Source organism: Macrobrachium nipponense, chromosome 26 (assembly GCF_015104395.2).
Source record: "Macrobrachium nipponense isolate FS-2020 chromosome 26, ASM1510439v2, whole genome shotgun sequence".
Classification (NCBI taxonomy): Eukaryota; Metazoa; Arthropoda; class Malacostraca; order Decapoda; family Palaemonidae; genus Macrobrachium; species Macrobrachium nipponense.
This window is the reverse complement of record NC_087215.1, coordinates 74079821-74102322: the sequence shown is the minus strand read 5'-3', so window position 1 is coordinate 74102322 and position 22502 is coordinate 74079821. Positions and strand designations below refer to the sequence as shown.

General features: G+C 38.6%; 1 protein-coding gene across 1 annotated transcript in view; it reads right to left on the bottom strand.

Moving 5' to 3' along the window:
* Positions 1-2746: 2746 nt before the first annotated feature.
* The window catches only part of LOC135200432 (kelch-like protein diablo), a gene marked incomplete at its 5' end in the record, with an annotated part of 51064 nt that continues 31308 nt past the window's right edge, over positions 2747-22502 (bottom strand). The window contains 4 exon segments of the mRNA XM_064229067.1: positions 2747-7711; positions 19475-19683; positions 20476-20609; positions 21313-21456. Of these exon segments, the coding sequence (XP_064085137.1) occupies positions 7520-7711; positions 19475-19683; positions 20476-20609; positions 21313-21456 (679 nt within the window). The 3' untranslated portion in view covers positions 2747-7519.

The following is a 22502-nucleotide window of genomic DNA, read 5'->3' as shown; positions in this document are numbered from 1 at the left end:
AGTTATTCGTAAAACGAGCCTGACACTAGTGAAACTATCAATCAGCCTAGGGCAGCGGTGAACATTAGCATAAGCTCTTCAACTATTGATTTTTCTGTACAGCTGAACCTACCCCTTCCCTCATTATCAAATTATTAATTAGGTGAATTCCGCAATGACGCTTAGCAATTGTTTTTATATTTGCCGAGTAATTCACTGCACCCAATGTCCTCTTTAATTAGAAACTTTTATCCATATCATATCTTTACAGTTTTGACGAAGTGGCGTCTCTCATTTTTGTAAAGTATTTAGGATTTCAAGTTGTCTCGGTTTGTCACTCTGTAACATATCAAAACTAAAGCTGTCTGTGTTGTTGTCACATTTTCTAACTAAATATCCTCAAAAGATAAGTTTATGAGAAGCTCTGCAAAGGATCTAAATTTTTGAAACACATTTTCTCAGAATAGGGGAAAAATGGTTGATGCCAGTTTGTCAAACTCATAATGATATATTCATGGCATATTTTCGTTTTTGTTGGTGCCACATATGTGTTATTCATGTTGACTACACTTGTGTTTAATCTATTGTAAAGATTTTTGGTGGTTTAGTTCATATTAGCACCTACAGGTGGACTGTGGCTTTCATGGTTTAGTGATTTATATTTTTTTATGATTATTAAGTGTTTCATGTGGACATATGGATTTTCGTGGGACAAGGGTCTTTGTTATTGTGAGGAGCAACCATCTGTAATTTGCCATTGTTGTGCACCAAGTACGTATATATGTTAACTTGTGGACGCGCTGGGGTTTTCATAGACTCTGGAAACAGACTAACAAAACTAAAGTCTAGAAATTGATTGGAATAATAAGGTCATTCAGTGCTGAAACAAATTTTACAGTAAAAAAGGTCTGAAGGTGTAACAGGAGGAAAATCTCGCAGTTGAACTCTGAAACAAATGTTAGGAGAAGGTGCATATGAAGGAAGGAGAGAAGAATTTTATATTGGCTACAACTAAAATGTGGAATATTTTTTGTGCAATTGTGAAATTTTCTGGTCCACAAATATGAATGTAAGGAGCAAATTCTTTCCTGCTCTTGTTCCCTGAATTTCAGGTGTGTCTGTTTTATTTTCTATGTCTCCATATTTACTTATATTTCAGCTTTTCCTATAAAATGGCCTTCTCTCTGCAGGCTGATTTCCCTTTGGAGTCCTCTTGGGTATATATTATAGTCTGTCGACTGTTCGTAAGGGTTTTCAGCTGTTGATTTAAAGAGAGAAAGCAAGAAATAAGCCCTGTTGATAAGACTTGTTCACAATTTATTATATTGTAACTTTCCATAATGCCCCATGAAAATTATCAGCATTGCTAGGCAATTTTAATATTCGCTGTAAGTTAAGTGTACTTTGAAAACTACACAGTTCATTATCCCAATGTTGATATTTCAATGTTGTTAGGCCTGTGGTGATCAAATTTTACTAGTCACATGAACTCCTGGTGGTTGGGACATCAAATCATGAATACATAACTGATATTTTACAATAATAGGTAGAAGACCCTCTTTTAAGCATTTAGTGTTGTAGGCAGTAGCTAATCACTTGCAAAACAACATGCTTAGGAAGGAAGTGTTCTACCTAGTTTTGTAAAATATTAGTTATTCATGGCCTGAAAAACAATCAGAAATGTCCCAGTCAACCAGTTTGTACGACTAGTAAAATTTGATCACCACAGGCTTAACAGCACTGAAATATCGACATGGGATAATTAACTGGTATTTAGCAAAGTACACTTGACTTACAGCTAACATTACAATGCCTAGCAATGCTGACAATTTTTACATGGTATTTAATAACAAAGTTACAATGGCAATAAATTATAATTGCAAATTTAATAAAATGACTTGTTTTTTTTCTGCCTCATTTTATATAGAATTTTCTCTATCTAAAGAATTCAATTGCTTTTTCAGGGTTACTGCATTCTGCCATTAATTTGCCAATATTCATCATTCTTTGGAGAGGAAAATAGTTGCAAACTAGGTAAGTTTCGTTTAGTTATAATAAATACTGTATCAGTTGCATAATAAATACTGTGTCAGATGCAGAGTAACGACGATGGTGACTAAAGAATGGTGTTCATCTACATGAAATTATCATTCTTCAGCACAAAACCTTCATTGTGTTGTTTTGGGCCACATTCTGCTCAGATCAAGTTCACTCCAGAAGCACAGACAGATTCCTCCTGAAGAAGGATATCTTCATGAAGATGGATGACATTGTTCAGTTCCCATTCACTCTGTAACTGTTACAGTTTATTCTTCATAAATAAAACTACCCCAGTTTGCAGAACTACTTTCCTCTCCAAAGAATGATGAACATCATAAGTTACGGGAAAACTGCAGTAACCCTGAAAACGAAATTGGTTTAAAAAGACAGAGAAAAAACTTTAACAATTAAATGCACATATTATTTACCTTAGCAAATTGACATTTTTAATTAAGAAAAGTTCTTTTATAAAGTTTTCCATATTTATATTTTTATATCATCAGAGTTTTTTGAAACCTCAGGGAGAGTTACAGAAGGAAAAACAGCATAACTTTAGAGCTACTTTTGATATAAGAAAGAGCTGCTTCACACAACAAGCCAGCCAGTACTTAATTTTTTTTTTAGTTTATCTTTTGACATGGAAATTTTTTTCAACTTGTTTAATTTTTCCCATCTAATTTTTCAAGACCTCAGTAGGTATAAGTAGTTTCTGAAATAAAAATCTATCAAAAATTCAACACATACTTTATTTCATATCTATATGTCCAAAAATCATGGAGATTTTACCTAAAGTATAAGAACACTACATTTCACAAGTTAAACCATAATTATAAAATAAATCACAGATATAAAAATATGCATCACATGCTTCCCCTATCAGCATTATCAGCAGCAGCATCAGTAATACAGTACAGTCAACTGGTTGAAGTGGTTGAGACCAAGCCAATAATAATAACGAACATCTCTGGCTACAACAAACAGGCTCATAATACACTGTAGTGACTGTTTATGTTCAGGCAGTAATTTTATGCATGTAATGGTAACAATAAATGACAATTACCTGGTCAGATACCTTTCCCGACTTCCTGTTAGATTCATCATTAACCTTTGCACTGTCAGGCTGTCAACCTTCCAAAAGCCATATGACTAACAAATTCAATAGTAGTACATACATAATGCCCTAACAAAACAGGTACCTGGAGAGAGAAAAAAAAATTCATTCATTGGCAGTCTGTTTTGCATCTACACTCTCTACCCACTTAAAAAACAATGGCTTCAGCAATAGCTTGGCTGTAACAGAAAAGTTTTCAAGTTTTTAAACGTTTTAAATGAAAAGTTTTCAAGTTTTTAAACATTTTAAATCGAGCTAATGGGAAAAGGACCTGTACTTGAATGCAATTTTATTTCAGTAATTACAATTCCTTATGATGTGAACTGCTGAATAGCAAATTCATATGGTGTGAACTACTGAATAGCAAAACTGGATAATTTCATAAAACAAACTTTTTTTTCCATTATCTTAAAAGCAAAACTACACAAGTGTAAAGGAATGTTTTTATGGAATATATCTGTCTTAGCTATATAAAATTTAGAGGGGCAATGAGCAAAGGAAGATAGATCCCAGGAAGGAGAGTTAAAGACAAAACCCAAACCTGAACTTAAGATCTGTCACGGTTAGAACTTCACAATGTTTGTAAATTATACTTTCTAAATTATATGCATTTGGTATTGCTTTTAAAAAGAACAAGTAAGCAGCTGACTTGGGGAGAATATCCTGAAATTGGAAAAGCATGGCTTAAGGGCACTACAAACTGTGAAGTAGTACATGGATTATTTATTGTATGGTAAACCCCAATTCAGGATGACAATTACCATGAATTAGAGGTTTGTTACCATACAATGAACAAGAATAATTCTGTCAGGGCAATGATGGTTTTCTTAAAATATTCTGGAAGTGAGAGCGAAACAAGATAAAGACGTTATGCAACTCGTGTGGAAGTGCCAAGTTGCAGACGTACATACCATAGTTCAGACTAGAGCAAAAATAGAGCTTATATCATTAACATTGGAAACCTGGTAAACAACACCAGAAATTTTTAGGCTAGACCTATTAAAGCTTAATTCCTACAGTCACTAAGAAATTATAAATTCTTTGCATACTGGGTGCCTTCAAGCTATACTTGTCATTTAAAGTTGGTGTAACATTTGCCACCAACTGTCACGCAGTATAGGTATTTCAAATAGGAATGAAAATTCGACACATACTAAACATCCAATTTTTGTTGAATCTGCGAGCAAGGAGCTATTTAATCATTTTTTAAAACATCTGTCAAAACAGTGCACAAGTAATTTAACTTCTTTAATTTACTCTATGCTCTTAAAACATCGACCAATATCTACAGCTGCTGAGGCAAGTATGCGTCAAAATTAAAGGTAATCTTTGAAATACATGTATCCAATTCTTGCATAACATTAGGGTTAAAAACTTGTTTGTGCTGTGAAGATCTGCTGTATTTTTCCAGTGAACAGGACCCCATAGCAAGTGTGACCATAATCTCTCAAAATATTAAAAGTATATTCACAATACATAAAACAATCAATTCAGATGAATTTCTATTATCATAGAACAATATGTTTTGCTTTTTGGGGCTTAGGAAGAAAACAGGTTGCTAAACAAAGTAATGATACCACATAACTCATTTTCCTATATCTTGAACATGAACAAAACAGCATCTAAATATGAGCCAAAATTATTCTCTCATACTAAAAATTCTAAATATAAAGGCCACAAAGCTGATGAATATCTTCATTCAGTACTATCTGAGATATGAATGCCAAATGTGAATACAAACAAAACATAATTGATGTACAGAATGAAGTAACATTATGGACAACACTTCATATTTTAGGGCTGCAATACTTAAAACATTTTGAAGTGTATAGTACTACTCCTAATTAATTAATTTCATATTCCAAAATAATAAATGACGTGTTAACTACAAGTAAACTATGCAATTCTCTTAGAAGGAAGGCAGGCTGTTCCAGAAAATTTTATAAAGTTCATTTAACTACTAAATTCTGTGTATAGTCAAAGGAATGAAAGGGGGTGCACCTGGAGGACAAAGGGACACAGCAAAGGGGAAAAAAAGTCATTCCCAGGTGAAGAAAACTCAAAGAAATGATATGTTTGTCTTTACGTTTGTCACACAAAAGAGCTTCTCACTGTACTTGTATTGCTATGTATATATGACAATTTTTCCCAAAATACACTCGACATCAAAACTTAAAATTAAAAAATTGTGAAATAAAAATATTTAAAAGACTTCATGGGTGATTAAAATTTGATTATAGGACTTGATTCTTTAGATTAGACATCTTCAGTCTTGAAGGCAAGATATGTAGTTTCCCTGTACATTTTTGAATTTTCGGACTGAAAACGACACGGAAACAAACTCCTTTTAATATGCTTTCTGGAAAGGCAATATGGCTACCCTCGGAATGATCCTGGTTTGGTTGAACTTCTTCCATATAATGATTCTCTACCCAAACTAGAGTGAAGAAGTTCACAAAAGAAAAAAAAAAATACTTCCTACAAAAACAAAATTTTAGTAAAGAGAGAGAAAAAAATATATGTATACTCTCTTACATGAAAAACCTCATTTACTACTAACCAACAAATCAAATGTGCCTTCCAAGTTCTAAATGAAAAGAAAATTCTTCACACTTCTAGTGAACAAAAATTAAGTGACACTAATGCTCACGTGATGGGGAAACGTTTAAGTTAGGCCATTTTCAGCCAAGTTCTTCAGATCCAGGTGTCATGAGGGCATGTCCAGTCAAGTTTCATGATCTTTTCATTAGTTACTGTTTACTTTGATATTTTCCTTACTTTACACCTTTTGTTTAGACATCTTGTCACAAGAATTTACCAAAGTACAGACAAAATTACAAGGGGAACAATCCCATCTTTTTTCAAAACTAAATGAAAAAACTTTATTTTAATCACAAAGGGGGGAGGGCACTTCAAATAAATGAAATTCTTTCCAAGTGTATAAAAACAAACAATAAAAATGGTTAAAATCTAAACTTGTTTAGTGTTGATGGATGAACTTTACTAAAATTATAACTCACTAGACCATGCTTCTACACTACGTAAATATTGTAAAATCAATCCTGCTATTAGAAATCCTTCATAATAACTAAAATAGGGAACTTTATTAAAATCTTATGTAATCATCAATTAAATAACATCATAAGCTCTAAATATGGTTATATGTAGCAAAAAAAAAAAAAACATATCTCAAAAACTTTCAATTATTTATAAAAAAAAAAAAAAATTTAAGCTGAACTAAAATGGCAGCATTGAACAAGCCAGTAACCCCCAATATTATGAACTGTACTGCATTCCCAGTTTCTGACTTCATACTGATAATCCAACCACAAATAACTGAGTTTCTTGCCTACACATCAAAGTAACAGTTAAAGCAATGAACTTGACATTCAAAAGAGGGCGATCATCTCATTCAAAAGTCTGTCTTTCATTTCCGAGTCATCGAGGACACCCTCGAGCGTAACACCACACTGAAAGACTAGTGATAAACTGGTCAATCCACAGATCATTGATAAGTTCCAAACTGGTAAAAATATGACTACTGTGCACTCACTAAATATGTATATATCATTGCTGAATGAGTACACTAATACTTCTCTCTTCAGCTATTTACAGTTGTCTATAAAAGCGTAGGGCCAAAACTAAACTGTTCAAAACTCGAGCATCTAGAAAAGACAAATCACAGAGGAATCTTTTTATTTTTTTTATTTTGCATTACTCAGACCAGACTTGATTCACCATCCCTTTACCAAAAAATTATATCAAAACTCTTTTGTGAAGAAGCCTTACAAACTATTTAAGAGAATATCTGAATACAATTTTTAATGAAGTTTGCAATGCAATACAAATAGGGTTCAAAACCATGCCCTATACAACTACAATCAGCTGAATAATAGGAGTTTCTTTGAAGGTCAATCTTTCTCTTTCATGACCGCATTGTCAGGCGTCATCCTGACCAACACACCTGGTCTAAGTTTTGGTTGTAAATGTCCGTATCAAATAGTTTTGTATAACTTCGAGGTCTATATACCAATGTACATAGCTAGAATTCTAGCAAATTAGGTGTCAGTCTCAATTGGAAATGTTTGGGTCTTTTGGCATCAAAAATATTTGTGGTCACTTGCATGACGAGGAATACAGTAATGATTTGGAATATGGGTGTCGTCTCGCAGAACTGAAAGTGCTTGGTCATATCGAATGTAACAGTCTTTCCGGTAACACTTCAGTTATCTAATAAGGTATAGTAGTATATCAATACAAATAACACTTACAGTCTTTGATATACAACACTAGACATTTTTATACCCAAATTATTTAAATTCCACTGTTTCCTGTGCCCAATTTTCCACTGACAGTTACCCCTAGCCAGAATTCTAGCCCTTCGTTTAATCACCAAAGATGAGCCTCGTTATGTGGAAGTTTGACTACACCCACTCCTCCGCCCAATCGACGATAATTCATGGAACCACAAAGTCGCCAGTGATTCTGATCAGGATCGTAAACTTCAATGGTTTTCAAGTATGTAGTTCCATCAAATCCTCCAACTGCATACAACATTCCATTCACAACAGCTAGGCCCACCTATTTAAAGCAAAGGGAAAAAAATTTATTATAACCAACCAAAATAACCGTTCCATTTACAACAGCTAAGCCCACCTAATTAAAGAGAAAGAAAAAAATGTATAATCAACTAAAATATACTAAATTGTTTGAGTTATGTTTCAGGGATACATAACAGAAAACCTTCCTTTGCAGTTCTGGCAAGTAGAATACAATCCAGAGTTCAAACTGCCTCACTGTCAATGGTTAAGAAGTCAAGCAGATCTGTAGAGGGATGCCCTACTCTCAACTTGCCAACAACTTTCATTGTTGACTAACTGATTAACCCTCTTACGCCGAAGCGGTAAAAAAAAAATTGTCTCCCGTGTGCCGGAGGTGTTTCAGAGTGAGCGCGGAAGCGGAAAAAATATTTTTTTCAAAAAATCACAGCGCGCTTAGTTTTCAAGATTAAGAGTTCATTTTTGGCTCCTTTTTTTGTCATTGGCTGAAGTTTAGTATGCAACCATCAGAAATGAAAAAAATTATCATTATCATATATAAATAATGCAATATATGATGGCGCAAAAACGAAATTTCATATATAATTGTATTCAAATCGCTCTGTGCGCAAAACGATTAAAGGTAACAAGTTACTTTTTTTTTTTCGTTGTAATGTACACTAAATTGCGATCCTTTTAGTATATAACACATTGTAAAATGATAAAAGCAACACAGAGAAAATATTATCACAAAATAATGCATGAATTCGTAACGCGCGGACGTAAACAAATATTTTTTTCAAAAATTCACCATAAATCTAAATATTGTCCTAGAGACTTCCAATTTCTTTCTAAATGAAGACAAATGATTGAATATTACTATACTGTAAGAGTATTAGCTTACAATTGCAGTTTTCGACCATATCTGACGAGTTAAAGTTGACCGAATGTCGAATTTTTTTTATATACTATATATTTTTTATATGCAATTATTTCAAAAATAAGAAATGCTACAAGGTTCAAATATTTTTTGTTTTATTCTACATGAAATTGCGCACATTTTCATATATAAAACTCTATGAAATGCCTAATATGAAACGGAGCAAATATTCCGAGAATGGAACGTACGCATTTCGGAGATTTGTGGCGGAGAATCCGCGCGCGGAGGGAAGGAAAGATTTTTTTTAAATTCACCATAAATCTAAATATTTTGCTAGAGACTTCGAATTTGTTTCAAGATGAAGATAAATGACTGAATATTACTAGACTGTAAGAGTTTTAGCTTACAATTGCGTTTTTCGACCATTTCGGTAGAGTCAAATTTGACCGAACGTGGTTTTTTTTCTATTTATCGTGATTTATATGCAAATATTTCAAAAATGAGAAAAGCTACAACCTTCAATTATTTTTGGTTGTTTTCTACATAAAATTGCGCTCATTTTCATACATAAAACTTTATGTAACGGCTAATTTAAAATGGTGCAAACATTACCACAATCGCACGTATGATTTTTTCGGAAGTTACCACGCGGACGTAAAGAAAATGTTATTTTTTTTCATAAATTCACCATAAATCCAAATATTGTGCTAGAGACTTCCAATTTGTTGCAAAATGAAGGTAAATGCTTGAATATTACTAGAATATAAGCGTTTTAGCTTACAATTGCGTTTTTCGACCATTTCGGTAGAGTCAAAGTTGACCGAATGTTGAAATTTTGGCAATTATCGTTATTTATATGAAAATATCTCAAAACTGATAAAAGCTACAACCATGGGTTGTTTTTAGTTGTATTGTGCATGAAATTGCGCACATTTCCATATATAAAACTTTATATAACGGCTAATTTTAAAATGGTGCAAACATTACCACAATCGCATGTATGATTTTTTTCGGAAGAGTTACCACGCGGACGTAAGGAAAAAGTTTTTTCATAAATTCACCATAAATCGAAATATTGTGCTAGAGACTTCCAATTAGTTGAAAAATTAAGGTAAATTATTGAATATTACTAAAATATAAGAGTTTTAGCTTACAATTGCGTTTTTCGACCTTTATTTCGGTAGTCAAAGTTGACCGAAGGTTGAAATTTTGGCAATTATCGTTATTTATATGAAAATATCTCAAAACTGATAAAAGCTACAATCATGAGTATTTTATTGTTGTATTCTACATAAAAATGCGCACATTTTCATATATAATACTTTATGTAACGGCTAATTTACAATGGTACAAAAATTATGTCAAAGTGACGAAATAATTTCCGAGATGTGTCACAGATACTTTTTAGTGCGGCAAGAAAGAAATTCGCGCTTGCGCGCCTGCGTAACGATTGTAAACAAAACAACACCTTGATCCGTGAACTCCTAGCATCCCCCAAGACGCATGATTCAAAAGTTTTAGGCTGGTAGGCCTATAAGTATTTTTCCGCGAATTTAAAAAAAACTTTTGTAAGTCGACGTAAAATACGTCCAGTCGGCACACGGGAGACAAAAAATGTCGACGTAAAATACGTCCAGTCGGCATAAGAGGGTTAATTAGTTCAAGTACACTGCCATCTTATTGCTTGTATATATGCAGCAAAATTTATGTGTAATATTTATATATATATATATATATATATATCTATATATATATATATATAAAATAAAAAACAACCCCAAAAATTGGGTAACCAAGGTATTAAGAGAACCAAAGATTTGTCCAAGCTGGTGCAACTGGGATTCATTGCATGGAGGGAAGACTGTATGTTAATGAGAGAGAGAGAGAGAGAGAGAGACGATAGGGAGAGAGAGAGAGTAGAGAGAGAGAGAGAGAGAGAGAGAGAGAGAGAGAGAGAGAGAGAGTTAAATAAAAATACTGTTTCATCATTCATACCAAGCGCAAATTACTGTCTATAAACGTGGGCGGTAGTCATTTATAAAAGAATAACTACAGAGTAATTTTAGACTATCCCACACATGGCTTCAACTTGTAATAAATCAGCAAACCCTTAACACTAACATAACAATGAGATTTGTACAGTAAATTCTGGTTGTAACAAAGTAAAATTAATGAGGATAGATGACTGACAAAGAAACAGTTCATAAAGGTTCTACCTGTGTGACTCTCACTCCAGGACCTAACAAAACTTTCATGAAATATCCATGGATGAAACCTGAGGTAGATTGCAGAACCACAATCTTTTTGGGAGCACAATTTTGCTTCTACACTTGCATAAGGAATACAAAATATTTCCTCAACAAAAACCAGTTCTCTGGGAATGGAACAGTAGAAAGTATTCATAACAACAAAAAATATAAATTTGCAATTTGTACTGTACCACCTAGAAATACTACATATATACAAAGACCCTTAGACAGCACAAGAAGGAATCTTACTCAAGATTCTTCAAGAGGTCTAAAATAAAAGGGTGAATGGGTGGAAACAAGTTTTAGGTTAAGCATCTACTATTGTGAGGATGAGTTTCTGCAATTGCATAGAAAACAACTCTCCTTCTGGGGAAATTTCTCTTATTTCAACTGTCCTGCTGAACAAATCCTCTCATATGTGATCTCTAATGATTAGCCACTGAGCTCACTGATCCTTTTTGAACTGGCTGGGTATTTGCTATGTAACCACACTACTTTTTAGAGACCACTGGATACCTTAAGCATACACTACCTCACGCATTAAAACCTTAGAAAACCTACTTCAGTGTAGTCACTGTATTTGTACTAGTAGGGATAACACGAAGACTTGCTTGAATATGAACAGCAAAACTTGGAATATGAAGCAATGGCACAGAATAAAGAGGAAGAAATTCCAAAATGTAACCATTCCATGATACTGATGTTCCATACTATCCCTAATATAAGGTCCTCATTTGAAATGAAACTGCCATGCAAGCCAAAGGTTTCATCCAACATTTCATGCTACACTGAGCTGCTGAGAAGAAAAAGGCAGCAGGCAACTCAACAGCCCCTTGCCTCATATTGTAACCCTATCAACAAAACAGGAACCCCAGCACCTGTGAATTGTTAACCCTGGATAACAAAATTGGACGCAGCAATAAGACAAACTTTCATGGAAGAAAAAATGACTCCAGACATTCCTGATCTTCCTTTACCTTAATCACCCTAGAATAACCAAGCCCACAAAGAAATGTAATCTAAGAGCATCATCACTCTTTACAAAAATGTTTTCTACTGTTGTACTTCTCAAACAATTTTCTCATTCCTATAATTAACAATTTTCTCATTCCTATATTAAGTGTTAAATTGACACGTACAGTCGACCACCGCTATTCGCGGACTCACCTATTCACAGATTTCTCTATGGAACATATATACAATTTTTTTTTTCATTTTAATCTCAAATATAACTTTTTCATATTTTTACAGAATATATATATATATCTATTATATATATATATATATATAATATAATATATTATTATTATTATATATATAGATATATATATATATATATATATATATATATAAAACTCCTATTTTATGAATTACACAGCTGAAATGAATCTGACAGTCATTCCCCTTCTCCCAGGGAAGTCATTCAGCACCAAAAATAAAAAATTTTCCAAGACAATTTGTATTTTTCATAGCTACAAACCTGAGGTTTTAACAATAGGATAATTTCTAGGACCTAGCTGGATCCAGTTAAAAACAGATGAAAGCAAGGAATCTTGTGATATCTGGCAACGCATGCGTAAATCGGGTGAAGAGTGGTCAAGGACCACTCACCTACGCCACTGCGTCAGTCTTTCCCAACTCAGGATGTCTTGACACACAGAGGGGCGGCTAGAGGCGGGCAGTATAATGTTAAGACCTTAGGTTTCTAGCTATGAAAAATACAAATTGTCTTAGAAAGAAACTTTGTCATTTGTTCATAAGAGGACAAACCTTCGGTCTTAACAATAGGATACTCATACTTGGAGGGAGGTACAAGACATCCTAAACTGGCTGGGGGGCCTACCCACCAGTCCATCTTCCAGAAGAAATGACTTCTGGAGAGGGACTGAAGCCTGTTGAGAAGCTAGATAAATTGATATCTAACCACTCAGACCCTGAGTGACGTACAATGATATATGGGAGAACCATTGTATAGGGAACCAAAGAGAAACTTTGACTGTCCAAAGCAAATCAATACACCAGGGTTTGTACTACTCCCAACTCCTTGCTAAGGAGTGGAGCATAAGCTACCGAATAGAGGGTTTGATATTTGTATATGAAGCGACCACACTATCAGTATCACTACCTTACTCACCTGTATCAGACCAGTCCAGTGAATGACGTGTCTATTCCTTAACCCGGCCAAAGGAAGAAGGAAAGGTACAAGAGAAAGGAGACCAGCCAACTCAGTCATTCTCTCATCCACACAATCATCTTAGGTAAGATACAAAAGTGCCCTGTTAAGGGCAACTATGAGTTACACAACCTGTTGGGCAGTCACCACAGGACCCAGGGAAAATGCGTCCACAGATCTTTGAGCAACATCCTTAAGATAGAAAGAGGTGAACGTGTTAAGAGGTGTACGTGGACTGGCATAACCAAGTATGTACCAGCGCTCAGCACTATGTACAGCCAAGTGAGATAAGTTGGAGAGTAAACCTTCTTCATAATAATCCAAGACTTTATTAGTATAAGTCAAATATACAGTAGAGCCATATATGTAAGCTAATGCTACAAACTCCAAAGGAATACTCCCCTTAGGTTTAACAGTAAGGTTTAACTTAATGTAAGATAATTATCATAACAGCTATTTACATAAATAAATAAATAGGTAGTAAAGGATGCTAAACTGCTTTAACGAGCAACAACTCGTTATACCAAGTTCTATTTGAGAGCCAGAGAGGGACCAATACCCCTAACGTCATGCGCTCTAACCTGCACAGACGTGGTGGTGGAATCATCAAGAGTCAAGTATGCTTGTCTGATGGGTTCCCGTACCCAGAAAGAGATAGTATTCTTAGACACCTCTTTCTTCGTACGGCCTGTGCTAACAAAAAGTCTGCGGCAGCCTGGTCTAAGGTGCCGAGTCCTTTTAAGATAGCAATGCAGGGCCTGGACAGGGCACAACAAAAGCTCTTGAGCATCACCACCCACAAGTCACTCAGTGATGGAATAGAAAATGAAAGCGAACCTGTCACTGTGCACAGAGGGATTTTGGGTCTTGGCCACGAATTCTGGGACAAATTCGAAGGACACCGACCCCCAACCCCTGGTGTGCTTCACATCATAGCTCAGACTGTGGAGCTCTCCTACCCTCTTGGAAGATGCCAAGGCCAGAAGGAAAACTGTCTTGAGTGTCAAGTTCCAGTCAGATGAGCGACATGGGAGGCTTGAGCTCTCTAGAAGAACTCGACTGCTCAAACCCCTTAACTAAACTAGCAAGGAAAGTTCTTAAGAAGAGATGTCGACACCTCTAAGGCGTAACACCAAACTCAGGGCCACCCTGTAGCCTCTAATGGCAGATACGGACAAACGTTTCTCATCTCTGAGGAAGGTTCAAAAGTCTGCTATTCGCTGAATAGAGGTTGCGAGTGGAGAAAAACCCCATTTACGACACCAATCACAGTAGATTGCCCATTTGCCTTGGTAAACTGAAGAGGCCGATTTTCTGAGACTGCTGGACAAATGCCCTGCTGTTCTCTGAGAAAAGCTTCTCGCTTGGTGGAGATACTTGATAGCCTCCAACCGTGAAGAGACAAGGATTCTACTGACTGGTGGAACCTTTCCGCATGGGGCTGACACAGAGATGTTGCCAAGGGGGAATCTCCCTCGGAACCTCTGACAACGACGACAACAGATCTGGGAACCATTCCGCCTGAGGCCACAGAAGGGATACCAAAGTCATCCTGAGACTGTGAACTTATTACCCTGTTCAGAACTTGATGGATCAAACAAAACAGAGGGAAGGCATACACCTCCAGGTTGTCCCAGGGATGTTGGAATGTGTCCTCTGCTAATGCTAAAGGATCTAGGACCACTGAACAGAATATCTCCAGCTTCCTGTTGAAGTGAGTCGCAAAAAGGTCCAGCATGGGTCTCCCCAAAACCTGGATAAGCTTGTCTGCTACCACTTGATGAAAGGACCACTCTGCCTAGGATATGACCCCGACGACTGAGTTTGTCTGTGACCACATTCTGTTTGCCTGGGATATACCTGGCTGAGACTACCGAATTGCTGACCACCCAGTGGTGCACCTCAACGGTCAAGGGGTGAAGTTGACGAGAAACCAGGCCTCCCTGCTTGTTCACATAGGCTACTATCATGGTGTTGTCCGACATGAGAACGACAGAATGACCTACCTTCTCCCATAACTCCTTCAGACCCAGGAAGGCTGCCTTCAACTCCAAGATGTTGATATGTTGCTGCTTGTCCTCCAACCGCCTGAAGCGATGAGGCCGCCTAAATGAGCCCCCCAACCTGCTAGGGAGGCGTCTGAGAACAGATGGAAGTCCGGTGGAAGAGAACGCAGAGGGACACCCTTCGAAAGATTCTGGTCGTCCAACCACCAACGAAAGTCTTCTCACACTTCCAGAGACAGAGGAACCTTTAACAGGGGTGTGTCCCCTGCCGGAGACCAGAATTCTCCCAGTCTCCATTGCAGAGACCGAAGATGAAGACACCCATGAGGGACCAGCTTCTCCAGGGAAGACAACTCCCAGAAGAACCTGCCACTGATGAGCTGACTGATGTGGTTCCGACAGGAAGTCGCGCGCTGCCACCTGCAACTTCTCCAATCTCTGATCCAATGACAATGCCCAGGTAGAGAATCCTTTGACTCTGTATGAGGTTCGACTTTTCCTGGTTGACTACGATGCCCAGTTTAGACAGAACCGGAGTAGGCAATCCCTGTCCTGCAGCAGCTTTTCCCTGGAAACTGCCAAGACCAACCAATCATCGAGGTACCTCAGCAAACAGATCCCCTGAGCATGAGCCCAACTTGACACGAGAGAGAAGACCCTTGTGAACACTTAAGGGGCTGTTGTCAGCCCCAAGCATAGGACTTTGAACTCGAAGACCTTGTCCCCAAGAGAGAAGCGAAGGAACTTCCTGGACGTCGGATGAACAGGGATTTGGAAGTATGCGTCCCTCAAGTCTATTAACAGCATGAAGTCGCCTTCCCTCACGGCTGCCAACACCAAAAGCAGGGTCTCCATCATAAACTGTGTCTTCCTGATGAAGTGATTCAAGGTGGATAAGTCGATCACAGGTCTCCATCCTCCCGATGCCTTGGGCACTAAGATGTGACTGTAAAACCCCAGAGACGGACGCACCTCTTCCTCTATTGCATCCTTGTCCAGCATCTTCTGCACTTTCTCCTGAAGAGCCAAGAACTTCCGAGAATCTGGAGGATATGCCTTCCTAAGCTGCGGCTTGTCCGACAGAGGAGAGAAGTCGAATGGCAGAAGGTACCCCACCCAAAGGACATCTACTACCCACTTCTCTGCCACCTGGCCCAATGGCCCACCAGGCAACCCCCCAACCCATGGCGCAGGAGAGGGAGAGGCGCCTAACCTACCGATGGCCCCCTTTACCTCTGCCCCTTGGGCCCCTTCTTGGCTTAAAGGAACGAGAGCGAAAGGGACGTTGATCCTCAGACCTAGGCCGACCCAAACAGGAAGGCCCTGCCGAACTCGAATTCCTTGACAGCCTACCAGGCGACGATCTTCTTGACTGCTGCTGAACAGGGGTAGGAAGAGGACGAGACTCCGACTTAGACACAGCCTGGTGCACCAGTCTTTGATGTCAGCCCGGCGCCAGTCTATAGCATTCTCGAAATTGGTCCGAGGAAACAAATATTGGGTCTCCAACAGATCTCCGTTCCTCAATGCCAGCAAGGACTCCGTGTCAACTGATCTCTCCATCCTAGACAAAGACGCGTCTCTTCTAATCAGAAGAAGGTTAGCCTTTAAATTAACACTGAGGTGAGCCATATACGAAAACACCTTGCCTCCGGACTGCAACAGACTGGCAAGCAAGGATGCACTCACCAACCCTTCTGGGGGACCTGTCAAAAGCTATCTTGGCAATGACAACAAACCAGAAGTCCAGCCAAGAAACCGTCTGCAACATGGAGAATGCCGTAGATTTCAATGCTGAGGCATCTTGCAGAGACAAGGACGGAGCCACCGACCTCACCTGCTCTAAAGTCAATCCCGGTGTCAGGCGAATGACGTCTGGGTTAAGATGGCACAACATCAGAAATGGAGAGTTCGTAACATAGTACTTCCTGTCTTGTGAGAGGCGGGGGTAGTAGCTTGGCAGAGCCCCCTAGAGCGAAGCGAACCATCCCGGTCCGAAACAGAGGCGTTAACCTTATGCAAGACCCACTGGACGTGCCCCAACATGGGAAGCTAAAGAGATGATTTGGAATCCTGTGTAGCTCCCACCAAGGCTTCCAACCAAAAGGAGTGTAAGACGACCGAGCCTGAGTCCTACTCCCCAAACTGTTGAACCCAAAGAATGAGATCAACAACTTCCAAAAATGAAGACAAAAACTCTTGTGTCTCCCTCCTCCTGCTCCGGCAACGGAGACCGATGACGAGAAGGATGTGTAGGCTCCTCTGAGGCACACTCCCCATTAAAATTAACAGAAGGATCAGCAGCCAATCAGCCCGAAACACCAACTAACCTGTCTGGGCTGGGTCCACGTGTCGACTCCTGAGATGAACCCACTATAACACTAGGAACATCACTACGTGCTCTTCCAACAGATGACTCATTAACATGTCCGTGAATGGTCACGGGCGTGGCAGACGTATGAACGTGAGTTGGAGAGGAATCCCAAATACTCGAGATCGAAGGAGAATCCCCCGAGTCGAACTCTTAGAAGCACCAGTGAGAGGGGCAGGCAAACACTCCTGCTGCACCAACTCCGCGCTCACCACCTTCGGCCTCTTGACAGGTGCCTTGAGATCCTTATGACAATGAATAGGCCCTGGAGAAGAAGGAGCACTTGCATCATGTGCACAGACAGGGGAGGTTGCAACACGCCTGCGATGTGCATGGATGGGGGATGTTGCAACACACTTGCGATGTGCACGGACGGGGGAGGTTGCAACATGCCCGCGATTCGATGCAGAGGACGAAGCAGCCACTGCAGATCACAAGGGAAAATACACTAACACTCCAAAATACCAACGCTCTTGAGAACACGTCCGCGTTGTTCCTCCCTCGTAGGCGAAGAAAGAGCAAAGTCCTTAGCCTTCCAACGCTTGATGCGCCGACGTGGCATAGAGGGGGAAGAGGGAGAGGAAGACAGCACTGGTTTCTTATGCGATCTCTTCGCAGGAGGCAGGGACGAAGCAACATGTTTCCTTCCACTCCTCCCAACCGACAAGGCAGCCAACTTATCATCCAAAACAGAGTCTAACCTCTGAAGCACTGCCTGGCATATAACCTCAGACTGATCTGCAAAAGGCGGCTCTGATGACATGGAAGGGAGATGTAGCCAACTAGGTGGCGGAGATGACGTCATGGCTGAGAAAGGCAGTGCAGAGGAGACGACTGGGAGTGACGTCACAAGTGGTGATGACATCATGGCTTCCCCTCGGTGTGAAGGGGCATCAGATGCCACTGGCGGAGGAATACACGATGGATCCCGTGACGTCATCAACGGGGCTGACACCACGGCTTCCCTCTGACTTGAAGAAGCAGCAACGGTCACTGGCGGAGCAATACAAGATGGCTGACCTCGGCTACCCACGAAGATGAGGCCAGGGGGAGGGGGGGATGGCCTGGCCAGCCTGAGGAGGAGGTTAGCGAGCCTCCATAAAAAGTGCTAGCAACCCCTCCATGGACAGGGGACCCCATAGCCCAAGCGTCTTCCAAATCGCTGCCATCTTGGACGCCTCCGACTCTGGAATAAATGAGAATGATGAAAAAGCCTCCCCCTTCCCGGGAATCTAATTAACTCCCGAAGAAGAAGAGGCGACATTACAAAAATCAGCCTGGTGGACTCCCAATACTTCCAGCGATAAATCAATGGAAGAAAAGGAAGGAGACACAGGAACAATGCTACTATTGGGGGTGAATACTGCAGGAGACAAAGCATCGAGAAGAGGCGAAAAACCTTCCCAAGAAGGAAGAGTCGAAACCCTCCGATGCTCTCTCTTGCTATAAAACAACTTCCATTGCTCTTTAGGCCATGCCCAGCACTCTGTGCAAGGATTCGTTATAATACAAAAATTAGAATGGCACCTGCTACATGTGATGTGGGGATCAGTTGCCAGTGAAGCCAAAAAACCAGAACACAGAAAATCTTGAATCCCAGGGCACACACTGACGAGGCCGAGAAGGAGCAGAAGCCATAATAACAGCCAAACACACACAAACACTATACAAGTGAAATGGGCAATGAACCGGGTAAAGGCCAAGAGAGGTTAACCACAACTCTCTCTCAGGCAGTTAAAGAAAAGACTGATGCGGTGGCGTAGGTGAGTGGTCTTTGACCACTCTTCACCCGATCCACGCATGCGTTGCCAGACATCACAAGATTCCTTGCTTTCATCTGTTTTTTTAACCGGATCCAGGTAAGCGCTAGAAATTATCCTATTGTTAAGACCAAAGGTTTGTTCGCGTATAAACAACATCTTTTTAGAAAGGTTTGATTTCTACTATTTAAAATGATTAATTTAAACTGCACGATCTATGCAAGCTTAAGAAGTAACTGATGTCCTTTATTTGGACATAAAAACAATAATAATATCCTAAGAAATGGTCAATTCCCCAACACTGGCTGGCCTCCTTAAAAAGAACTAAACTACTGTATAGGAAACTTAAACAAACAACATTACTTACTCCACTCCTCCTGGATGTCATTGCTACAATCGGACTCCACTGATTAGTGTGAGGATTATAACGCTCTGCGCTCGAAAGCTCAGTGCAGTCATCCCTACCACCAACAGCATAGATCATGTTGTTGTAAACTGCACAACCTAGGTGCTTACGTCGTGTACTCATGGCTGGCATCATCGTCCACTTGCTCAATTTTGGGTCAAATCGTTCCACTGAAAATAAAAAGAATTGATTATAGAATTTAGGCTGAAGGCCAAGTGCTGGGACCTGTGAGGTCATTAAGTGCTGAAAGGAAAATTGCGAGTAAAAGGTTTTGAAGGTGTAACAGGAGTAAAAACTCGCAATTTCACAATGAAACAATTGTTAGAAGAGGCTGGAAAATAAGATGGAAGAAAGAATACGAATGGAAAAACCATACGACAGAAGTGAAAAATAAAACATGAATAATGCATATTGGTTACCTGCCAAATTAAATGTAATAAATTTACACATTTTTTATGTCTTTCAACCAAATATAAGCTATATATATTCAACAATTTTCTTATGAAGGTAATTTCATCAATGACATAACTACTGTTTTTTTTCAATGCTCCCAACTCCTGCTTCACAGTTCCAGTGTGTCCTCAAGGTAAATTGTTTGATCTCCTATCAGACCTGCGTATCTAACATTAGAGAATTCTCAATGCCCCTCTTCTTCACTTTCTCTTGTAATGCATTTCAGGCATCAAAATTTCCACTATTTTATGTATATTTTGCAACAATTTTGAGCACCTCTTGTTATATTTGGTAGATAGTATAGAGTTCAACCTCACAACTTTCCCACAAGAAAGAGTATACAACAGGCAAGGGTTATGAGAACTTGCTTTTAACCCGAGGTGAAAAGCTGATTGAAAAACATTCATGATGATGACAACAACTGATGTTTTATAGTTAACTTTGAATGCACGGCTTACTCTTGTCCAGGTAATATTAATAACCTAAGCTTAACAAACTGAGCTTTGTACCTGTGTTAAGTGGGCTTTGTCCATCTGAACCCCCAACAGCATACAAAAAGCCACCAAGAACAGCAACAGCCACACCTAAACGTCTAGTGTTCATAGACGCTACTTTTGTCCATCTGTTGCTCTGAGGGTCATACCTGTGATTAAAAAAAAAAAATAAATAAATAAATGAAATGGGAGAAAGATGCAATTAGAAAAATGACTGCTTATAGATATATTACCTGTACTGCAATGTAGTAATTTTTTAACTGGTTAATAATGAAATACTTTTACTTTTACTTCCACAATATTATTACAATGTAAACTCCCATATAACTCCTGTCAAAGGAAGAATAAGATCTTCCATTATGGGACAGTGGGCCACATGGTCAAAGGGTATTTCAGAGAGTAAAGTATATAAGGAAGACAATGTCACAAAACATTATACCACATGAGATTTAAGCAAAGTTGATCAGTTTCACTACTCTTCACTTCTTAAAGTTTAGCATTTATGGTATGTATGGTTTCTTTTTTGTTACTGTAGGACCTCAATGGATTGGAGTATAAAATTTAGGCTTATGAGGTCATTCAACGCTGAAAGGTGAAATGATAGTGAAAAGGGTTGAAAGGGGTAAAATGAGGAAAACCTCACAGTTGCACTGTGAAACAATTACTATAAGCAGAGGGTGGAAAAAAGTGAATATGAACAGAGGCACAGTGAAAACAACAACAGGGGTTGCAGCTAGGGGCCAAAGGGATGCTGCAAGGAACCTTCAGTAATGCCTACAGAGCACCATGTGTAAAGTGCACTGATCGCACTACCCTCTATGGAGGAAGGTAGTATAAGAATTTTTCACCAACCTCTCCACAACATTAAGGCAAGAAACTCCATCCTGACCCCCTACAGCATACAGGTAACCGTCCAACACTGCTACTCCTACGCTTGTGCGGCAAGTGCTGGTTGGAGCAACCTCGCATAACCATTGATTTGTTTGAGGGTCATATCTGAAAAATTTAGAAATGGGTAACAATTTATGCGGTAAAAAGTCCACCTGTAAGAGCATTTACTATATATCAATACAGAATTCCTTTACAAAATATAAATTTTCATAATAAAATTTAGTATCTGGATACTTACCAACTGTTTATGATAGCTTATACCTCCTTGCCTATCGGCACGCAGATGTAAGCTATTTTTAACAGTAAGATAGATTCATCCCAAATACTAATACTACGTTCTAGCATATCCTTAATAGATACCCATATAAAAGTAGTCGATACTCTGGGTAATACTAAATAGTAAATTCTCACTTTAACAAATCTTTATACAGTGAGATTTTCCTAGTTGGGTAGGTAAATGGTGAGTATAGTATGACAATTTAAATTTCTACTGACATTTAGTGTGTAAGCTAAAAACTAAACAAGCCTACTTTTGTTTAATATGAAAACTTACAATACTCAGTATATTGCAATTTCCCCTATCTTGCAATTTCCATTCAGCAAAGATGCATATTCCTGGCCTATTTCTGAACTCTATCAAACAAAGCGTATTCTGATAACTTACATAATTAAAAAATATAAACGCTTATGTAGAGGAAAAAAAATGTTCTGCGTACTAGCTATCAGACATCACCCTGCATACACAAACATTCAACTTATAAACTTTCAGAGATTAACAAACAAATGGCCATCTGGAACGTTAATGTGTCTGAGTAGGGTGGTGGCTGTATGTGGGGTCTGATATTTATTTAGAAATACATTTTAAAGAGGTCTGTTAAAGTATGGAACTACGATTTTGAGGCCAACTATGGTATTTAATAATAATGTAAAGAAAAAATAAAAAAACGACAGAAAACACACACATTCTGATTCAGTTACCAGATATCTATGATGATTCTTTCCTTCAGTTTCATTTACTTATCACACTCATCTACTGCCCGATGGCAAAAGGCATCATCAAATATTGTGTCTGAATAAAAATCCTTAGGATGAAAATCTACTGTACACTAGGGATTTTCTGGCTAATACCAGCTGATACTTTTGTCATTAGT